Here is a 19793-nt window from a genome sequence, read left to right as displayed (position 1 = left end):
TACAGAATTAGAATACACTATTCAAAACAGTAGACTAGGTATAGTGGTGCATGCCTATAATTCTGGCACTTGGGAGGCTGAGGTATAAAGATTGCTGTGAATTTGATGCTAACTTGGGATACATTAACAGGCCAGCTAGGGCTAATTAGTAAGATATATATGTATGTGTGTATATATATATATGAAAAAATTGGGTATATGCCTTGCCCAGCTTTTGGCTATTTCATATAAAGTTTCTATAAAAAGCCCTATGCAATCTTTTTGTGTTAATGTATGTTTTTATTTTATATTCTTAACAATCTATATGAGATTATATATATTTTTTCTATAAAACTTCGGTTACCATCATGCTAAGCAAGTACTCCATCAGTGAAATTCATGGAGTTCTTTTTCATTTTCTTTTTTTTTTTAATATTTTTATTACATATTTTCCTCAATTACATTTCCAATACTATCCCAAAAGTCCCCCATAGCGCCCCCCACTTCCCTACCCACCCATTCCCATTCTTTTGGCCCTGGCATTCCCCTATATTGGGGCATATAAAGTTTGCAAGTCCAATGGGCCTCTCTTTCCATTGATGGCCGACTAGGCCATCTTTCGATACATATGCAGCTAGAGACAAGAGCTCCAGGGTTCTGGTTAGTACATCATGTTGTTCCAACAATAGGGTTGCAGATCCCTTTAGCTCCTTGGGTACTTTCTCTAGCTTCTCCATTGGGAGCCCTGTGATACATCCAATAGCTGACTGTGAACATCCACTCCTGTGTTTGCTAGGCCCCGGCATCGTCTCACAAGAGACAGCTATATTTGGGTCCTTTCAGCAAAATCTTGCTAGTGTATGCAATGGTGTCAGCGTTTAGAAGCTGATTATGGGACGGATCCCTGGATACAGCAGTCTCTAAATGGTCCATCCTTTCATCACATGATTAAGAATCATATAATGAGCCAGGTGTGGTGGCGCACGCCTTTAATCCCAGCACTCAGGAGGCAGAGGCAGGCAGATTTCTGAATTTGAGGCCAGCTGGTCTACAAAGTGAGTTCCAGGACAGCCAGGGCTATACAGAGAAACCCTGTCTCGAAAAACAACAACAACAACAAAAAGAATCTTAAACACTATTCCACATATTTATTTGCTACTTATATAGCCTCTTTAGTGAAATGTCTCTTTTCTAATTGAGATATTTAACTGAATACCCAAGATAGTGTTCTTAGTGTTCCTTAAATACTCTGTGTATTAACTTTTTGGTCACATATGTGGTTGACAAATATTTCATCTCAGTGTATAACCTGAATTTCTATTCTGGGTTTTCTGCAGCAGAAATATAAAACATCTTTAAATTTTTAAAAACACTTCCCCTCAAGTTGCTGGTGAGAGGTATGTCAAAAATTGCAAACTATTGCCGTTGCTCTTGGTTGCCTACCAGAACTTGATTGTAAGACCTATTGCTGAGCAAAGCAAAAGAGAGATGGCCTCCACTATTAATATCAGAAATAAACCAGAGTACATCACTGTAGACTTTGTAGACACAAAATAGATAATATGAGGACATATAAACATCTCTGAACACACAATTGGATGACTTGGATAAAATGGGGCAATTCTTTCAAAACTGCAAATTACTGTAGTATAAACAAATTACTTGAACAGAATCTTAACTGTTAAGAAAATTTACTTCATCATTAAAAACTACCCTGTAAAGAAATCTCCAGGACCCCAAAGCCTGTAGATAATGTTATGTTTAATTATAAAAAGTAGAATGTAAAATATTCTAAGAATGAGAGTAAACAAGATATCCATTCTGGCTACTTGGACTTAACATGGAAGTGATTTTAACTTACATACCAATTAAGGAAAGTATAGGAATGTATACAGAGCAGAGAGGAAGAACTAAAGTTCTATTTGCAGATTGTAGGGTAGAGTTTATAAAGAAGATCCCAAGGAATACTCCTACAAATAAGAAGTGAATTCAGCAATAACTGCGAATACTAATCAGCACAAAGAAACCAACTGTGCTACTATAAAACTAAATGTACTGACCTGGGTATGGTGGCATATACCTTAATCCCAGCACTCTAGAAGCAGAGGCAGGAAGAGTTCCTATGAGTTCCAGGACAGCCATGGTTACATAAGTGAGACCTTATAGCAAAAAGTGAACATATTAAAGTTATAATTTAAAATATTATATTATTTTCTCTGCATACCTTCTTTCTGTGGTGTTGAGGATTAAATCCAGCATTCATAGTAGGCAAGCTCTTTACCACTGGACTACACCCCTAGTACTAGATTATATTACATCCCTCAAAAATGTATGCATAAACTTAATAAAATATGTGTAGGAATCATATGCTAGAAACTACTCTGTGTTGTGTGTGTATGTGTGTATTTGTATATCTAAATACCAAGACATGTCCCACTGTGCTTGTGGAGGTCAGAGAACAACTTTGGGTGTCAGTCTGGCTTTCATCTTGCTTGAAACAATGTGATTATAGACATGTATTATCATACAGCCTTTCCACTAGTTCTGGGTATTCAAAGTCAGGTCCTTATATTTGCAAGGCAAATGTTTACTCATTGAACTAAGCCCCCAAGCCATTTTTCTAAGTTATAGTTTTGTAGGGTGTAAATTAATGTCTGTACACCCATTCAGGTGTGTTTGAATATCATTTTCAGGTGTTGTTCCTCAGGCATCCTTGGACTTTTTGTCATTTTGAGAAAGGGTTTTACTATGTATCCTCAATATGTACAGCAGGCTGGCTTCATACTCAGAAAAACAAATGCTTCTGACTTCCAAACTCTCAAGTAAAAAGGTGTATGTCACCACATCCAGCCAGTTTAGACAGGGTTGCTCATTAGCCTAGGGCTTAATGGCTAGTCAAGTCTTGTCTGGCTGGACTGATAGCCCTAGGGATTGGCCTGAATCCATTTTAACGGTTCTAGAATTCCAGGTGTGTGTGTGTGTGTATGTGTGTGTGTGTGTGTGTGTGTGTGTGTGTGTGTGTGTCACCGTCTGGATTTTAAAAACCGTACTTTTCATTACATTTTTGTTCTCTGATCATTTCATACCGGTATAAATGAAATATGATTACAGGTACCTCTCAACCCCTCCTTACCCCTCCAATTTTCCTGTAACCCTCCTAATACATCTGTCCTCCCAACTTCATGTTTTCTTTGTTATTGTTGTGGGTCCATCCACTGGAGTATGTGAAACCTACCATTGGCCATACCCAGTAATTATAATTCTTTTTCTCCCAGTAGCTTTCAATTGCCAATAGCTTCTCAGTAACTGATGAAGCTTGGAGCCACCCCCCCCCCCATCTCTGCTGGAATATTGGCTGGCCAACTGTACCTCTCTTAGACATATACCCACTTACTTTTTGTTTGTGTGTTAGTTTGTTTGTTTTGTGTTATCTGGAGATGGGACATGGGTTTTCATATTTATATAGTTAGCATTTTACACTGATAGAACTATCTTCCCAGGCCCTTTCTATAAAAATATTAACTAGAATTTACTCTATACAAAAAAATCTACATAAATACAAAGCCATCATAGATACTTTCCAATGTAAATAAAAATGTGATTAAGGTTAGTTTTATATTTGGTTAGGTTTTTCAGAAAAAAATATGTCTGGCAAAACAGAAGAACTATTCAGTTAGTTTAAGAAGGCTAACTATTATTTGTACTTGCTGGGTTTGGGAGTAGGGAAGCAAATTCAGGAAATATAGAACTTTACATATATTTAGCAGTATATATTAAACATGAAATCTAAAAGAAACATATTGTCTTAGATGAAAAGTAATCCAAGAGAAAATTCTTATAGATGTTGGGTAATAATTTTCTTAAATTGGCTAGCTTTCCCACTAAGGAAAAACACTAGTTTAAAAAGTAGTTTCCATTTCCCTTTAATGTTGCCTCATTACAAATAAATTGCTAGACTTCAGAAAATCTAAAGAACTTGACCTTCTCACCAAAGCTCTTTTTATTTTATTTGTTATGTTCTTTCACTATTTCCTATCTGTGAGAACTGCTGCTTAGGAAAAGGTAATACACACCCTTTTCTTGTACAATCATCCTAGCCAGAGATCTTGTGCAAATGAAGGCATAGGCAACAGGAGGAAGATACCTTCTCTTTAGGATGCTTGTCTTATTTACATCATAAAACCTGAAGGAAGAAGAAGAAAAAGGAAAGAAAAAGAGAAACCAAGTTTCTGCTTCTCTTCCTGGAGGTGGGGAATCTCTCAGCTATGACAAAGTTAAAATGCGATGTGAATATTGGCAACTATTTGAGAGGTTTGATTTTATTTTTTGTATTCTAAGGTTCAAAATATTTTTAGATGCTCCTCAAAACTAAACAGCAGAACCCAAAAGTGGCAAAATGCACCTACAATGAGTTTCTAGGCAGCTCATATTATATAAAGAGACTGCCTTCAATATGAGTACCCTGAATGGCAATGGGGAACAATTCAAAAGAGAAATGCAATGGTAAAAATGTTATTTCATTGGATAGACTAATAGAAAAATGCGGTAATCTTACAAGTGGCTATGATTTGAATATCGACGTTCTCTAACCCTATTAGTATGATAAGCTTTTAACCTGTAAAGTGACAGTATTAAGAGGCAGAGCCCTTGAGAGATAGCTAGGTCATGAGGGTGAATCTCAAGAAGAGATTTACTGCTGGTTTTAAAGGAAAAACAAATGGATGTCATATTTTCCACCATGAAAAAAAATAGTTAGCTGTCTAGAATGGGCCCTAGCCAGACATTACATATGCTGGCTGGCACCTTAGTCTTGAATTTTGTAGTCCTCAAAACTATGAGAGGTTTGTTTTTTTGACTTGCTTACAACAAGCCATTTAATGTTATTTTGCTCTAGTAACTTGTGATGGCCACTTGACTGAGTGAAGGGATACACAGTCCATAAACATGATTTTTCGGTTTAAGAGGGCCCTCTGGAAGGCAATAGCATTAGATTAGCTCAACTGAGGAAAAAGATAAACCTAGCCCATTGAATACTTTAAGTTCCCATTTAGTCTTTTCATGAACATTTTAAAAACATAAAATTTACCACTCTTTAAGTTTCTCCATTCTGGGTTTTGGAAGAATGTGGGATCTTTAATTAATTGATTAATTAATTAGCTGTTGTTCCCCAGTATTATTCCTAATAGTGGAAGGGCTACTTAATTTTGTGAATCTGACACAAACTAGAATCACCTCCATCAGATTGGCCTGTTGGTAAATCTGTGGAGCATTTTCTTTCTTTTTTTTTTTTTTTTAGTTTTTCAATTTTACTTTATTTTATTTTTAAAAATTTTTTTTATTACGTATTTTCCTCAATTACATTTCCAATGCTATCCCAAAAGTCCCCCATACCCTCCCCCCCACTTCCCTACCCACCCATTCCCATTTTTTTGGCCCTGGCATTCCCCTGTACTGGCGCATATAAAGGTTGCATGTCCAATGGGCCTCTCTTTCCAGTGATGGCCGACTAGGCCATCTTTCCATACATATGCAGCTAGAGTCAAGAGCTCCGGGGTACTGCTAGGCCAGGGCCTATCAAACACAGAAGTGGATGTTCACAGTCAGCTATTGGATGGATCATAGGGCCCCCAATGGAGGAGCTAGAGAAAGTATCCAAGGAGCTAAAGAGGTCTGCAACCCTGTAGGTGTGGAGCATTTTCTTGATTAACGACTGCTGTCATGTTGGAGAGTCCAGCTTACTGTATGCAGTACCAGCCATGGTCAGGTGGTAGTAGATGGTCTAAGAAAGCAAAGCGAGCAGCATGGGAAATAAGCCAGTAAGCACTGTTCTTCCAGGGTTTCTGTATCAGTTCTTACCTCAGCTTCTAAGGACGATGGACCTGTAAGCCACATAAGACTTTCCACTCCCAAGTTGCTTTTGGTCAGTATTAAATCACAGCAACAGAAAGCAAACTAGGACAGTGGATCAGTGTCTAAGTATTGTACTCAGTTCTTTGCTTCAGAGTTTCTTCAACCCAAAGTTCTTTCTGCATTCCAGCTTTTGAATATATGTAAAGATAAATTTTATCTATTTCATATTAAACTTGATTTGTTTAGAACTATCCAGTTTTTCAACAGTTTTTGAGACAGTGTCTCGCTATTTAGCCTGGTTGACTGTGTAGATGTGACTGGCTTCATATTTCCAGAAATCCCCCTGCCTCTGCATCATGAGTGCTTGGGTTAAAGGAGTGTGTCACCATGTCTGGCTGTTGTTCAACTGTTTCACATAATCTTTTGGCAAGTTATTTTATTACTTGGCCTCAGATTCCTTGTGTGCAAAATTAGGTTTTCTGGTTTCCAAATATTTTCCTTTTTAGGATAATAGGTATCCTTCCAGGATGGTCATCAATTGATAGAATAGGATTTATGTCTTTTTAACCAGAGCACCTAAGAATAATTTCAGAAGTATAATAGCCATTAAAAATGAAGACTTTTAGACCATAAATTTCTAATAGTATTTCTATTAAGCAATGTGAAAGTATATTCTTAACTTTTCATATAGATTTATGCTATAATATAGTTCATATTTTCTATATGATACACACACATATATAAATATATATATATATATATAGTATACATTTCTGTTAGATATTTGTTCATACCACAAATATTACTGAATACTAGACAGCAATCATATATACAGTAGTAGAGATAACAAGCATGATATATGGAGGGAACTTGAACTTACAATATAATACTGGTGATACATATAAAAACAAATGCAACTAAATAGTTTGACCAGATGTTAGTGAGAGCCAGCTAGACTATTTAACTACCATAATGTACTATAGAGAAGACTTTTCCATATTTAACTCAGTCTCTCAATTTTATAAAGGGAAGAAAAACATTGTGTTTTAGCAGGGCACTGAATTAAATCTCAGGGTACTTATCAGCTTATTTCCTGTACTTCCTATTCTTTATTGAGACAGTCTATCACTATGTAGCCCTGGCTAGCCTAGAACTTATTAGGTAAAGGATTCTGGTCTAAAAATTATAGGTATCCTGCATCCTCCTCCTGAGTTTTAGGTCTAAAGGTGTAAATCAAATACTAGCCTGTAAAATTTATTATTTTAACATTTTTTGAGTGCCAGGCTTGAACCCAGTGCGCTCTACATACTAGGCAGGTACCCTAACACTAAAATATGCCCTCCCCTAAACTGATTAAGAATCACTTGACTTCTTCTTGTCCTGGTGAGGATTTACTCCTAGGCTTTGCAAATCATAGTGCCAGGCTTTGCTAGCACTTTTCTGGGAAAGTAAGTGCTCTGCCTCAGTGCTCGCTGGCTAAATTAATGTCTAAGATAGATAATAGAAGCTAGGCTTGGTAGCTTTTATCTATAATCCCAGCACTTAGGAGGCAAAGGGAAGAGGGTTGCTTTGAGTTCAAGACTAGTAACCTCAGCTACTTAGCTTAGACTATAGAATCTCTGCTTTAATAAACAAAACCAAACAAAAAAGATAACAGAGAATTTACTATATAATTGAAAAATTGTGGTCTGTATAAAGATATTTCAAATGTAGCCATGCTCTTCTGAAACTAAATGTAGTCTTAAATTTTAAAATGTGCATGCATTTTTCTATGCAATTAATTTAAATTTCACAAAATCAATTTTAAACATTCCATCATGTATTGCTCACACTAACATTTGATCATAAATCAGTACATTTGGACCTGTCCACCATAAACAATACCCAGATGGAAAAGGCAGGCATTATAACAGAATTATCACAAGATAGGGGGTATGTTACTAGTTTTTGAGTACTGTTCCCATGTAATTTTATAGGCTTTGTAAAAATATCTTCCGACTTACTGAAGCTCAGAGATAGTAAAGCTCCTGAAAGTTCCTTAAGCAAGCTGCAATCTTTATATCGCACAGAATTCTGGCACATGGTAGGTTCACCATGCACAGTTGTTAAATGAATAAGTTAATAAACAATAGACAGGAATCTAGATATAATATTTCAAGTTAAAGAAGCATGTGCATTGTAACTATGATACTTAATTAAAATCAAATGAATGGTGTGCCACGTTTTCTTCCCAGGCTTCTTACAAGTATAGTAATCCTCTCATAGCTTTGCTGTTGGTGTTTGTAGTTTCAATGACCAGTAGTCAAATGTAGTCTGTGAATAGAAACACATGTCTTGACTTTCATCACTGAGACCACAGTCACATGGCTTTTTATCACAGTATAGAATTATAACTGTTTTTGTTTGCTATCGGTCATTGTCATTAATATCTTGAAATTAATGTAGAAACGAAACTTTATCATAGACATGTATACATAAACCAAAATCAATATACAAAGGGTTTGAGTTTCAGAAATACACTGGAGGTCTTGGAATGCTTCCATGAATCAAGGTTGTAACTTAATGGGACAGAACAAGGAAAAAAATCTCTAAAATGTCAAATTTTTGTCATAAGTAATAGTTGACTAGCCATCTAGACACACTGCTCACTTTAGTAATCAGCAACATGAACGTCCTCTGTACTTAACAAGATTTCTCCTGAACTCTCAAGAGAGTTTTTTTAATGGTAAAAACTCTTGCTCAGAGCAATTTATCAAATATTATAGAAAAAGTCCTTTTAAAACCCATCCTCTCTTCAGGGGATATGTTTTAAAAGGACTTTTTCTATAATATTTGGTAAATTGCTCTGAGCCACCAACCAGGCAGCATACACTAGCTGGTCTGAGGACCCTGACACATATACCGCAGAGGATTGCCTGGTCTGGACTCAGTAAGAAAAGATGCATCTAACCCTCCAGAGACTTGAGGCCCTAGGGAGCGGGCAGCTCTAGTTGGGTAGGAGTGGGGAACATCCTCTTGGACTGTAAAAAAGGATTAAAAAATAAAAATTAATAAAAAAGTTTTCACTAACTTTAAGTAAAAATAAAATATCACTTCATCTTTGTCTTACATATTGAGAGTTTCTGTAGGTATAGTAGATTATACACATAACTGATGCGGGACTTCATATTAATAGCACTAGTTTAAAAACATACTAAGTACATGCCTAAACCCGCTGAGGGAATCCTAGCCATGAATACTACTGCTATATCACCTTGCATTTGGGAAGTGTATATTTTTGAAAATAGTCTGTACTTATCTATTTTCTTTTGAAGTACAAAGGAAGGGGTCCCAGGAAGGCCCTGAAGCGCAAAGTACTTATTACTATCAATGATAGGTTAAACAGAGCATTTGAAAAAATATTTAAATATTCTACAGAAAAGTTATAAGATAAATTTGAGGATACCTTATTGAAGGTAGAGTAAAGAGAAAAACAAGTTAAAAATAAGAATTACAAAGAGACAGTTGTATCCCTGTAAAGGAAGTAAGCAATTCAGATTGCAGTGAATGAGTCATAAGATTCAGAAAATATATCTTCAAGATGATGAAACTATTCTACTGCCAAATGTGTGGGGATGTATTGAGTAAGTATGCAAAGAAACTAGTATCAAGTACTTAGAAAACTAGGTAAGCAAATATGAAAATATCAGAAATACAACATAAGAAATATACTGTGATAGCACACACTAATAGTGCCAGCACTTGGAAGGGTGATGTTTCCACGAATTCAAAGCCAGCCTAAGCTACATGATAAGCATCAGAGAGCTAGAGATACAGAGGGAGACCATGTCTCAAAAACCAAACGTGAAAGACCTTGGGTGCGAACTCTGGGGACAGTTCCAAGGTCCCCATAGGACTCTCCACTACTCAGGTGCCCTAGCATGCTCAGTATTTTAGGATCACAGGTAAGTGGAACACAACATCTGTTTCAACACCACCAGGAGTGCCTGGAGCCAGCAGGAGCAGGGACACAGGAACCCCACCCGACCAGTGGCTTGGTTTCCTTCCAGTTGGCGCTGGTCTATCTTGGTTTCAAACTCAGCAGGCAGTCCCATGGCCTCCAATGCCAGGTGCTCTAACATGCCCAGGGTCTTAGGAGCCAAGGATCCTAGAAACTTGGTCACACCAGGATCTCCGGGTCTTAGAGGAAGCTTAACTGCCAAGAACGCTGACACACCCAGAATCTCAGGATCACAGGATCCCTGAATCACAGGATCACAGAGAAAGCTGGATTCTGAAGAGTCCTGAATCAACCAGGATTACAGGAAGGACAGGCTCCAATAAGATATCTCAAGGGCAGGGAGCATTTGAGATAATCAGATGACAGGAGGCAAGCTTAAGAACAGAAGCAAGAGAAACCAAGATTACTTGGCATCATTATAACCCACCTCTCCCACCATGGCAAGTCCTGGATACACCATCACACCAGAAAAGCAAGATATGGATCTAAAGTCACTTCTCATGATGATGATGATGGAGGACTTTAAGAAGGACATAAATAACTCCCTTAAAGAAATACAGGACAACACAGGTAAACAGGTAGAAGCCCTTAAAGAGGAAACACAAAAATCTCTTAAAAATTTACAGGAAAACACATCAAAACAATGGACAGATCATGGAATCAGAAACTGAACAGAAGCACAGTAAAACGAACAAAAGTTATGAAACAAATGGATTTAACCTATCTATAGAACATTTTATTCTAAAACAAAAGGATGTACCTTCTTCTCAGCACCTTTCCTTAATATCTCTTAATATCAATGGAGTTGAAAGTCAATTTTATTCAATATTAGAATAGCTACTCCAGCACCTCATGGTACCTTCTCCAAAACTGACCATATAATAGGTCACAAAATTGATTTTTGACAAAGGAGCTAAAACCATCCAGTGGAAAACAGACAGCATTTTCAACAAATGGTGCTGGCTCAACTGGCGGTTAGCATGTAGAAGAGGCAAATGGATCTCCTTGTACAAAGCTCAAGTCCAAGTGGATCAAGGACCTTCACATAAAACCAGATACACTGAAATTTATAGAAGAGAAAGTGGGGAAGTCTTTAACATATGGACACAGGGAAAAGTTCCTGAACAGAAATCCAATAGCTTGTTATATAAGATCAAGAATGGACAAATGGGAACTCATAAATTGTAAAGCTTCTGTAAGACAAAGAACACTGTCAAGAACACAAAAAAGCAACCAACAGATTGGGAAAGATCTTCACCAATCCTACATCCGATGGAGGGCAAATATACAATATATACAAAGAACTCAAGAAGTTAGACTCCAGAGAAACAAATTACCCTATTTAAAAATGGGATACAGAGCTAAACAAAGAATTCTCAACTAAGGAATACTGAATGGCTGAGAAACACCTGAAAAAATGTTCAACATCCTTTGTTATCACGGAAATGCAAATCAAAACAACCCTGAGATTCCACCTCACACCAGTCAGAATGGCTAAGATCAAAAACTCAGGTGACAGCAAATGCTGGCAAGGATGTGGAGAAAGAGGAACACTCCTCCATTTCTGGTGGGATTGCAAGCTGGTACAACCACTCTGAAAATCAGTTTGGTGGTTCCTCAGAAAATTGGACATAGTACTAATTGAGGACCCAGCAATACCATTCCTGGGTATATACCCAGAAGATGCTCCAATATGTAAGAAGGACACATGCTCCACTATGTTCATAGCAGACTTATTTATAATAGCCAGAAGATGGAAGGGTCCCAGATGTCCCTCAACAGAATAATGGATACAGAAAATGTGGTACATTTACACAATGGAGTAATACACAGCTATTAAAAAACAATGACTTCATGAAATTCTTAGGCAAATGTATGGAACTAGAAAATATTATCCTGAGTGAGATAACCCAATCACAAAAGAACACACATGGTATGCACTCACTAAGTAGATATTAGCCAAAAAGAAGCTTGGAATACCCAAGATACAATTCACAAACCACATGAACTTCAAGAAGAAGGAAGACCATACTGTGGATACTTCTATCCATCTTAGAAGCGGGGAACAAATCACCCATTGATGTAGTTACAGAGACAAAGTCTGGAGTAGAAACTGAAGGAATGACCATCTAGAAACCAACTCACCTAGGGATCCATCCCATTTACAATCACCAAACCCAGACACTGTTGTGGATGCCAATAAGAGCTTGCTGACAGGAACCTGATATAGCTCTCTCCTGAGAGGCTCTGTCAGTGCCTCACAGATACAGAGGTGGATACTCACAGTCATCCATTAGACTGAGTATAGGATCCCCAGTGAAGGAGCTGGAGATAGAACCCAAGGAGTTGAAGGGGTTTGCCTCCCCATAGGAGGAACAATTATATGAACTAGCCAGTACCCCAAGAGCACCCAGCAAGTAAACCACCAACCTAAGAGCACACATGGTGGGACTCATTGCTCCAGCTGCATATGCAGCAGAGGATGACCTAGTTGGTCATCAATGGGAGGAGAGTCTCTTCATCCTATGAAGGCTCTATGCCCCAGTATGGGGGAATGCCAGGGCCAAGAAGGGGGAGTGGGTGGGTTGGTGAGCAAGAGGAGGGAGGAGAGGATGGGGGAGGGTGTTTTTCGAAGGGGAAACCAGGAAAGGGGATAACATTTGAAATGTAAATAAAGAAAATATCCAATTAAAAAAAGAAAAAAGTGAAAACTACATAATTTATAAGTTCCAAAGGAATAAACTATATAATACGTAATGAAAAACAATATTGCACAACATAATTCACAGGTATCAAGTATTTACATTATAATCATATTTGTATTTTATAAGTTTGGGGATTCTAGCAGGGGAATGCCATTATTTTCTAGCTTTCACAGAAAAAATGATCTACCTCTGTTGAGAATGGTTGGTGTCTTTAACCAAGCCTCTGTTTCAAGAGGAACACATACAAAGTTGTAAGGCAGGAAAGAAACCTGCATAGCTGACCAACTTGGCTGAAATCACCCTTGGTTTCTCACGTCAGATCATCCCAACCACTCAATATTAATATTGAATATCACACTAACCAATACTAAGAGAGGACAAGAAGGAAGAAACCTGAAGAGAAGTGAAAGAAATGGTTAAGGGAACAATGTCAGAAGATTTTTAAAGTCTTGAAACATACAGCAAAAATGTAATAGACACCGGTTAGCATGGAAAAAATGAAGTAGCAATATAAACAGGTTTTTGAGGTCTAGCTAGCTATGCCTTATATTTGTTCTTCTTTCTTCAAAAGTAATAACAGGTTTAGCTGAACACAAGATTGACACAGTAAAACTCTATTTGTAGGTGCCCTTGCACTTAGGTTATGACCATGTGACTAAACTTTAGCCAATTTGATGTAAGTGAAAGTGTTTAATGATAGTTTCTCCAGTTTTTTTGAAAGATAATTGGTATATACCCTTGATATTTTCTCTTCTCTCTGTTGTACACCATGGAGTTATATATGCCACCATAATGGACCTTGAAGAGGCCTTGCACCACAGAAGTGGCAGAAAAATCACTAAGGCTACCCTAGGAGTTTTACACTAGCTGTAGACAGCGTATCAGCTGGACAGAATTGTAGAGGTTTGTCTAAACCATTGTTATTTTGAATTTTCTGTAACTCAGAGCTAATTCTATTAAGTGTAGGACTTCATTCACACATGGCAGTAAATATCAAAGAGAGTATCTAATTGAGTAAAAAATGTTTGGCTCTAGCTTCTGAAAAAGGTAGGAGGGGAGGAGTAGGGAGAGTTTTTCTAACAAATTCTATAGAACTTGATAGCCTGGTTCTTGGTTGAGCTAAGGCTAGAAGCCCCGGAGACCCTGCTCCCAGGCACCAGGCCCCTGTCACTGTCCACTGCCCTACAACAATTGGCTTGACAATGCTCCCCACAGGAACCATAGCCTAATAAAAAACTCTAGTACCAGGCACAAAACCTTCCTTTTAAATGGTTGATGAGAGTAGTTCACATAACTGCCAAAACAATATAAATTTTTAAAGTAGCCTCTTGGGGTGGATCCCTGTTGCTAAAGACATCAAACACTTAGGGCAGGCACAGCCTCAAGTGGTTCGAACTGGATCTGACTTGAAAGCCTCTAGTTTCCATTATTCTAGAGCATTCTATGCAAACTTCCAAGGGAGAGAAGTGGATAACAGTCCCTATCCACCTGCATCACCTGTGAACCATAATAATTATCATAATAGCAAGGTACAGTAAGAGGCCTTCCCATGTCAGTGGCAGCCAAGAGTTGTCTAATTAGACTTAAGACCCATTCAACAGGAGGGAAATCATACCTGGTACTGGATACCTAGTAAGTTTCCAAGTGCTAGTTAAGTCATGGACCTTAGAAAAGAATAGATTTCTGCCACTGTACTAGACAAGCATAATTCTTTACTACATTCTAAAACTTATCCTTTTTCCTAGAGATAATTGTAGCTACCAAAGAAGCCCCTCCTTACAGCAAATGGAGACCATTGCTGAAAACCACAACTGGACACAATGCAGAGATCAACAAACTGTGGGGAACTCAGCCCCAGAAGAAACATCTGCATCACAATTCCTCTCTGTCTGCCTCAAGGAATATCATGGAAGAGAGGGCAGAAACACTGTAAGAGACAGAAACAATCTAGCTATGAAACAGCTATATAAACGAGACTGGAACAATGATAAGATCAATGGGAATATTATCATGGAATGGAAAGAATTTTGTGGGATTCCAACCAGCAACCAATGACTCTGGGGAGAAGGAAAAATTAGCTTATCCTAAGAATTACCACCTGCCTTGTTGGTTGTTTAATGCAGAATGATCAGCCCTGAAATCATATATACAAACAACAATGGACTCAGCAAGTTGTATTTATATTTGTATAGGTTTGAGAAAAAATTAGTAGCAAGTACCAAAACCAAAAGTATCCCCACCCTGTGTGTATGTGTATATGTCTGTGTAACAATGACAAAGAAAAAGAGGCTATCCACTTGGAGAGGACATGGGAGGATAACTGGGAAGGGATGAATGGAGGAAAGCGAAGGGGTAAAGTGATATTATTCTATTTCAATGAAAATTATTTAGTTGTTTTATTGTTAGTGTGTGTGTGTGTGTGTGTGTATGTATGTGTGTGTGCATGTGTGTGTGTTTATGCTCAGGTACACACATGCCACAGTGTGCAAGTGAAAAACAGAGGACAACTTCCAAGTGCTAATTAGTTTTCTTCTTCTACCATAGAAAATGAGGCTCAAATCTAGGTTATGGCTTGCAGAGCAAGCAAGCAGTTTTACTCAAGGAAGTAGGTTTGATTCTTATAAATAAAAATTTAAATGATAAAAACACAAGCTCCATATTTCCCTATTCAACTTTACTTAGGTTTTCCATGTTACAATCCCACATTAATAAAACCAAAGAAGAGAGAACAGAAATTGGCAGTTGGGGGAGGGGGGAGCGAATCTCTCTAAGACTTGTGAAAGACCCTGGACAGGGGATGCTCCATGGAGTCTGTGAACTTGACTCTAGCTAGGACTTCTAGCAGTGGGGAATATGGAACCTGAAGTGGCCACCTCCTGAGTAGCCAAGCAGGACTCCCAGTGGAGGAATAAGGACACTAACCCACCTACAAAACATTTGACCCAAAATGTATCTTTCTTACAAGATATGCACAGACAAAAAATGGAGCAGAAACTGAGGGAATGGTCAACCAATGACTGGCCCAACTTGAGACCCACCCTATGTGCAAGAACCAATTCCTTACATTATTAATGGTACTCTGTTATGCTTGCAGACAGGAGCCTAGAATAACTGTTTTCTGAGAGGATCCACCCAGGAGCCAATGGAAAGAGTTGCAGAGAGTCACAGCCAAACATTAGATGGAGCTTTGGGAGTCTTGTGAAAGAGTTGGGGGGAAGGACTGAGACTCCACAGCAAGGCCAACAGAGTCAACTAACCTGGACCCTTAAGGGCTCACAGAGACTGAACCACCAACTAAAGAGCAAGCATGGGCTGGACCTAGTGTCCCCTGCCCCACACATATGTAGCAGAAGTGCAGCTTGGTATTCATGTTGGTCCTCCAACAACTGGAGCAGGGGGAGAAGAAATGCCTAGTTCGGCAGAGACTTGATATATGCTAGGGTTTGTTGGTACCCAGGAGGGGTTCCTATTCTCAAAGGAGAAAGGGAGGAGGTAGGAGAGGGGCTGTGTGTATTGGGGGAAGTGGGAGGGGGCTGCAATCAGGATGTAAAGTGAATAAATAAATGAACAAATAAAATAATAAGAAATAATGTTAAAAAGAGTCTCCAGTCATTTTTTTAAAATCATTTCTCTTGCTATATTTGAAAATCCTTTAGAACAGGATGTGTCTGATAAATTTCTTTATCCCTGAAAGCATACACTCTTGCACAGCAGCATACTTGGCAAACACAGGATGAAAATTGGTTTTACATCTGGATCACAACAAGAAGGAAAGCACTGACTAGGACAGTAAGTGTTTTTTAGAGTAGGATTTGAAAAACGTTTGCCCATCGTCTTCTCTTTATGTGTTTGAAAAATGTTATTTCATCTGGAAGAGTTTTATATTTTGTTACTTGTTCTTTATTAGTACCTTCCTCCTGGTCTTCTAAGATGACTCTCAAGTATGGATGAAGCCACGCAATAACTTTGCACACTGCCCAATGCTATCATTTCTTCCTCTGAGTTGAATGAGACTTGGAAACCCAATGGTAGAAATCTTTATACCAAAGAAACCAGCAGATGGTTTAAAAAAAAAAAAAGAGGCATTTGTCCCTTAAAAAAACATTATTAAATATTTGCAATGCCCCAATCATCTCAACCTCATATAAATGTCTTTCAAGTAGAATATAAACTAATTGTTCCTATAATTGATCAATACAATTATTTTTATTTATTGTTTATTATGGATGCATGAGATATTTCAGAGAAATGTTTATATATACCTTTTACAATTAAAAATATATATATATACTTGTTTTTTTTCGAGACAGGATTTCTCTGCATAGCCCTGGCTGTCCTGGAACTCACTTTGTAGACCAGGCTGGCCTCGAACTCAGAAATCCACCTGCCTCTGCCTCCCAAGTGCTGGGATTAAAGGTATGCGCCACCACCGCCCAGCCTGATACATAATTTTTAAAAACATATTTCCCATTAGTAAGGGGATCACTCCTCGAAGCTGATAGGAGTGCAAACTACTCTGTCAATCAATTTGGCAGTTTCTCAGAAAACTGGAAATAGTTCCACCTCAAGACCCATCTATATCACTCCTGGGCATACACCCAAAGGACACATGCTCCACTATGTTCATAGCAGCCTTATTTATAATAGCCAGAAGCTGGAAAGAACCCAGATGCCCCTCAACAGAGGAATGGATACAGAAATTATGGTACATTTACATAATGGAGTACTACTCAGCTATTAAAAAGAATGAATTTATGAAATTCCTAGGCAAATGGATGGACCTGGAGGGCATCATCTTGAGTGAGGTAACACAATCACAAAGGAACTCACACAATATGTATTCACTGATAAGTGGATATTAGCCCAAAACTTAGGATACCCAAGATATAAGATACAATTTGTTAAACGCATGAAACTCAAGAAGAATGAAGACCAAAGTGTGGACAATATGCCCCTTCTTAGAATTGGGAACAAAACACCCATGGAAGGAGTTACAGAGACAAAGTTTGGAGCTGTGATGAAAGGATGGACCATCTAGAGACTGCCATATCCAGGGATCCATCCCATAATCAGCTTCCAAACGCTGACACCATTGCATACACTAGCAAGATTTTGCTGAAAGGACCCAAATATAGCTGTCTCTTGTGAGACTATGCCGGGGCCTAGCAAACACAGAAGTGGATGCTCACAGTCAGCTATTGGATGTATCACAGGGCTCCCAATGGAGACGCTAGAGAAAATACCCAAGGAGCTAAAGGAATCTGCAACCCTATAGTTGGAACAACATGATGAACTAACCAGTACCCCGGAGCTCTTGTCTCTAGCTGCATATGTATCGAAAGATGACCTAGTCTGCCATCACTGGAAAGATAGGCCCATTGGACTTGCAAACTTTATATGCCCCAATATAGGGGAATGCCAGGGCCAAAAGAATGGGAATGGGTGGGTAGAGAAGTGGGGGGCGGTATGGGGGACTTTTGGGATAGCATTGGAAATGTAATTGAGGAAAACATGTAATAAAAAAATATTAAAAATTAAAAAAAAAGAAAATATGGTTCATTTATGCAATGGAATACTATTCAGCTATTAGAAACAAAGACACCATGAAATTTGCAAGCAAATGGATAGATCAGAAAATATCATCCTGAATAAATACTGACTGATAAGTGGAATATTAACATTAAAGTGCAGGATAACCACACTGCAATTCACAGACCCAAAGAAGCCAAATAACAAGCCAAAGGAAGATGCTTGGATCTTTCTCAGAGGAGAAAAGAAAATAGAAATCGGAGGTAGATGGAGGGAGGAAACTCAGGGGGAGAGGAGATGGGGAGGGAAACAGGATGCGTGGATCAGATGTAGGGAAAGCAGGGGAGAGGGAATAGAAATTGGTAATGGACAGGGGTGGAGGGGGATGTCTATGAGATGACACTCTCTGTAGCCAGGCAGAACTCCCAGTAGAGATATAAGGACTCCTACCTATACACAAAACCTTAGACCCAAAATGTGTTCTGCCTACAAGATGTGCAGAGACAAAGATGGAGCAGAGACTGAGGGAATAGACAACCAATGACTGGCCCAAATTGAGACCTACCCCATGGACAAGAACCAATTTCTGACACTATGATAATCTGTTATGCTTACAGAGAGAATCCTAGCATAACTGTCCTCCGAGAGGCTCCACCCAGCAGCTGATGGGAACAGAGACTCACACCCAAATATTAGATGCTCAGGAAAAAAAAAAAAAGAAAGAAAGAAATGTTGGAGGAAGGACTGAGGGAACTGAAGATGATAGAAACTCCACAAAAAGTCCAGCAGAGTCAACTAACCTCTACCTTTGGGGGCTCCTAGAACTAAACTCCAACTAAAGATCATACATGAGCTGAACCTAGGCCCCTGGCACATATGTAGCAGATGTGTAGCTTTGTGTCTGTGGGTCTCCCAACAACTGAAGTGGGGACTGTCCCTGACTCTGTTCACTGTCTATAGATTCTGTTCCCTTAACTGGGCCCCCTTGTCTGGTCTCAGTGGGAGAGGATGTGCCTAGTCCTGCAGTGACTTGATGTGTCAGGGTGGGGTAATAATGGGGGTGGTGGTTCTTCCTTCTCAGAGGAGGAGAGGGGGGAATGGGTGGAGGAGAGGGGGTAGTGAGTAGAGGGGTTGTGTGAGGGGACTGGGAAGAGGGGGGCTAATATTAAGATGTAAAGTGAATGAATAAATGAATGAATGGATGGATGAATAAATAAATAATAAATAAATAAATTGAAAATCTAAAAGAAAAAAATTTCTCCCACTCTGCAGGTCTTTTCATGTCATTAATGATATTGTTTGCAGTACCCTGTGCTGCTAGTTTCAATCTCTCATTTTTGTTGTTCATTAACTAAAGCATGAAAATTACTGAACATGTCTTACCCGAACTATTTCACAGTCGACATTTAATTCAGTTGCAACAGCTTCAATCTTCTCTCTACATACAGAGCCCAGGCTGGTCATACCATTGTCCCAGTACTTCTTAAGAGTAGCCAAGTCTCGGTCACTGAATTGAGTGCGGTCCTGTAGCTAGAAAATATATTTAAAATGTAATACAAGAAGGTAAACAGTGTGGGAAGTAGCAAGCTAAGCTAATATATAACATTGTGACAATGATACAGAGATATTCTAAGAGACACTTGTGCCTCTTCTTTCAGCTATCAGACTACATTTTTTTTTAACTTGCAAAGGTCAAGAAGTGGGAGTGAGGGGTAGGGGAGTGGGAGGGG

General features: G+C 38.6%; 1 protein-coding gene across 3 annotated transcripts in view; it reads right to left on the bottom strand.

Annotated features, from left to right (window-relative positions):
• Hdx (highly divergent homeobox) overlaps nucleotides 1-19793 on the bottom strand; it is a 122163-nt gene that overhangs the window by 28279 nt on the left and 74091 nt on the right. For all 3 annotated transcript variants that reach the window (XM_029472957.2, XM_029472958.2, XM_085838048.1), the window contains one exon: nucleotides 19447-19593. In XM_029472957.2, coding sequence (XP_029328817.1) covers nucleotides 19447-19593 — 147 coding nt within the window. The remainder of the gene's footprint in view (nucleotides 1-19446; nucleotides 19594-19793) is intronic.

This window comes from Mus caroli, unplaced genomic scaffold, assembly GCF_978045245.1.
Source record: "Mus caroli unplaced genomic scaffold, Mus_caroli_1 scaffold_5, whole genome shotgun sequence".
NCBI classification, from domain to species: Eukaryota; Metazoa; Chordata; class Mammalia; order Rodentia; family Muridae; genus Mus; species Mus caroli.
This window is presented reverse-complemented; position numbering and strand designations above follow the sequence as displayed.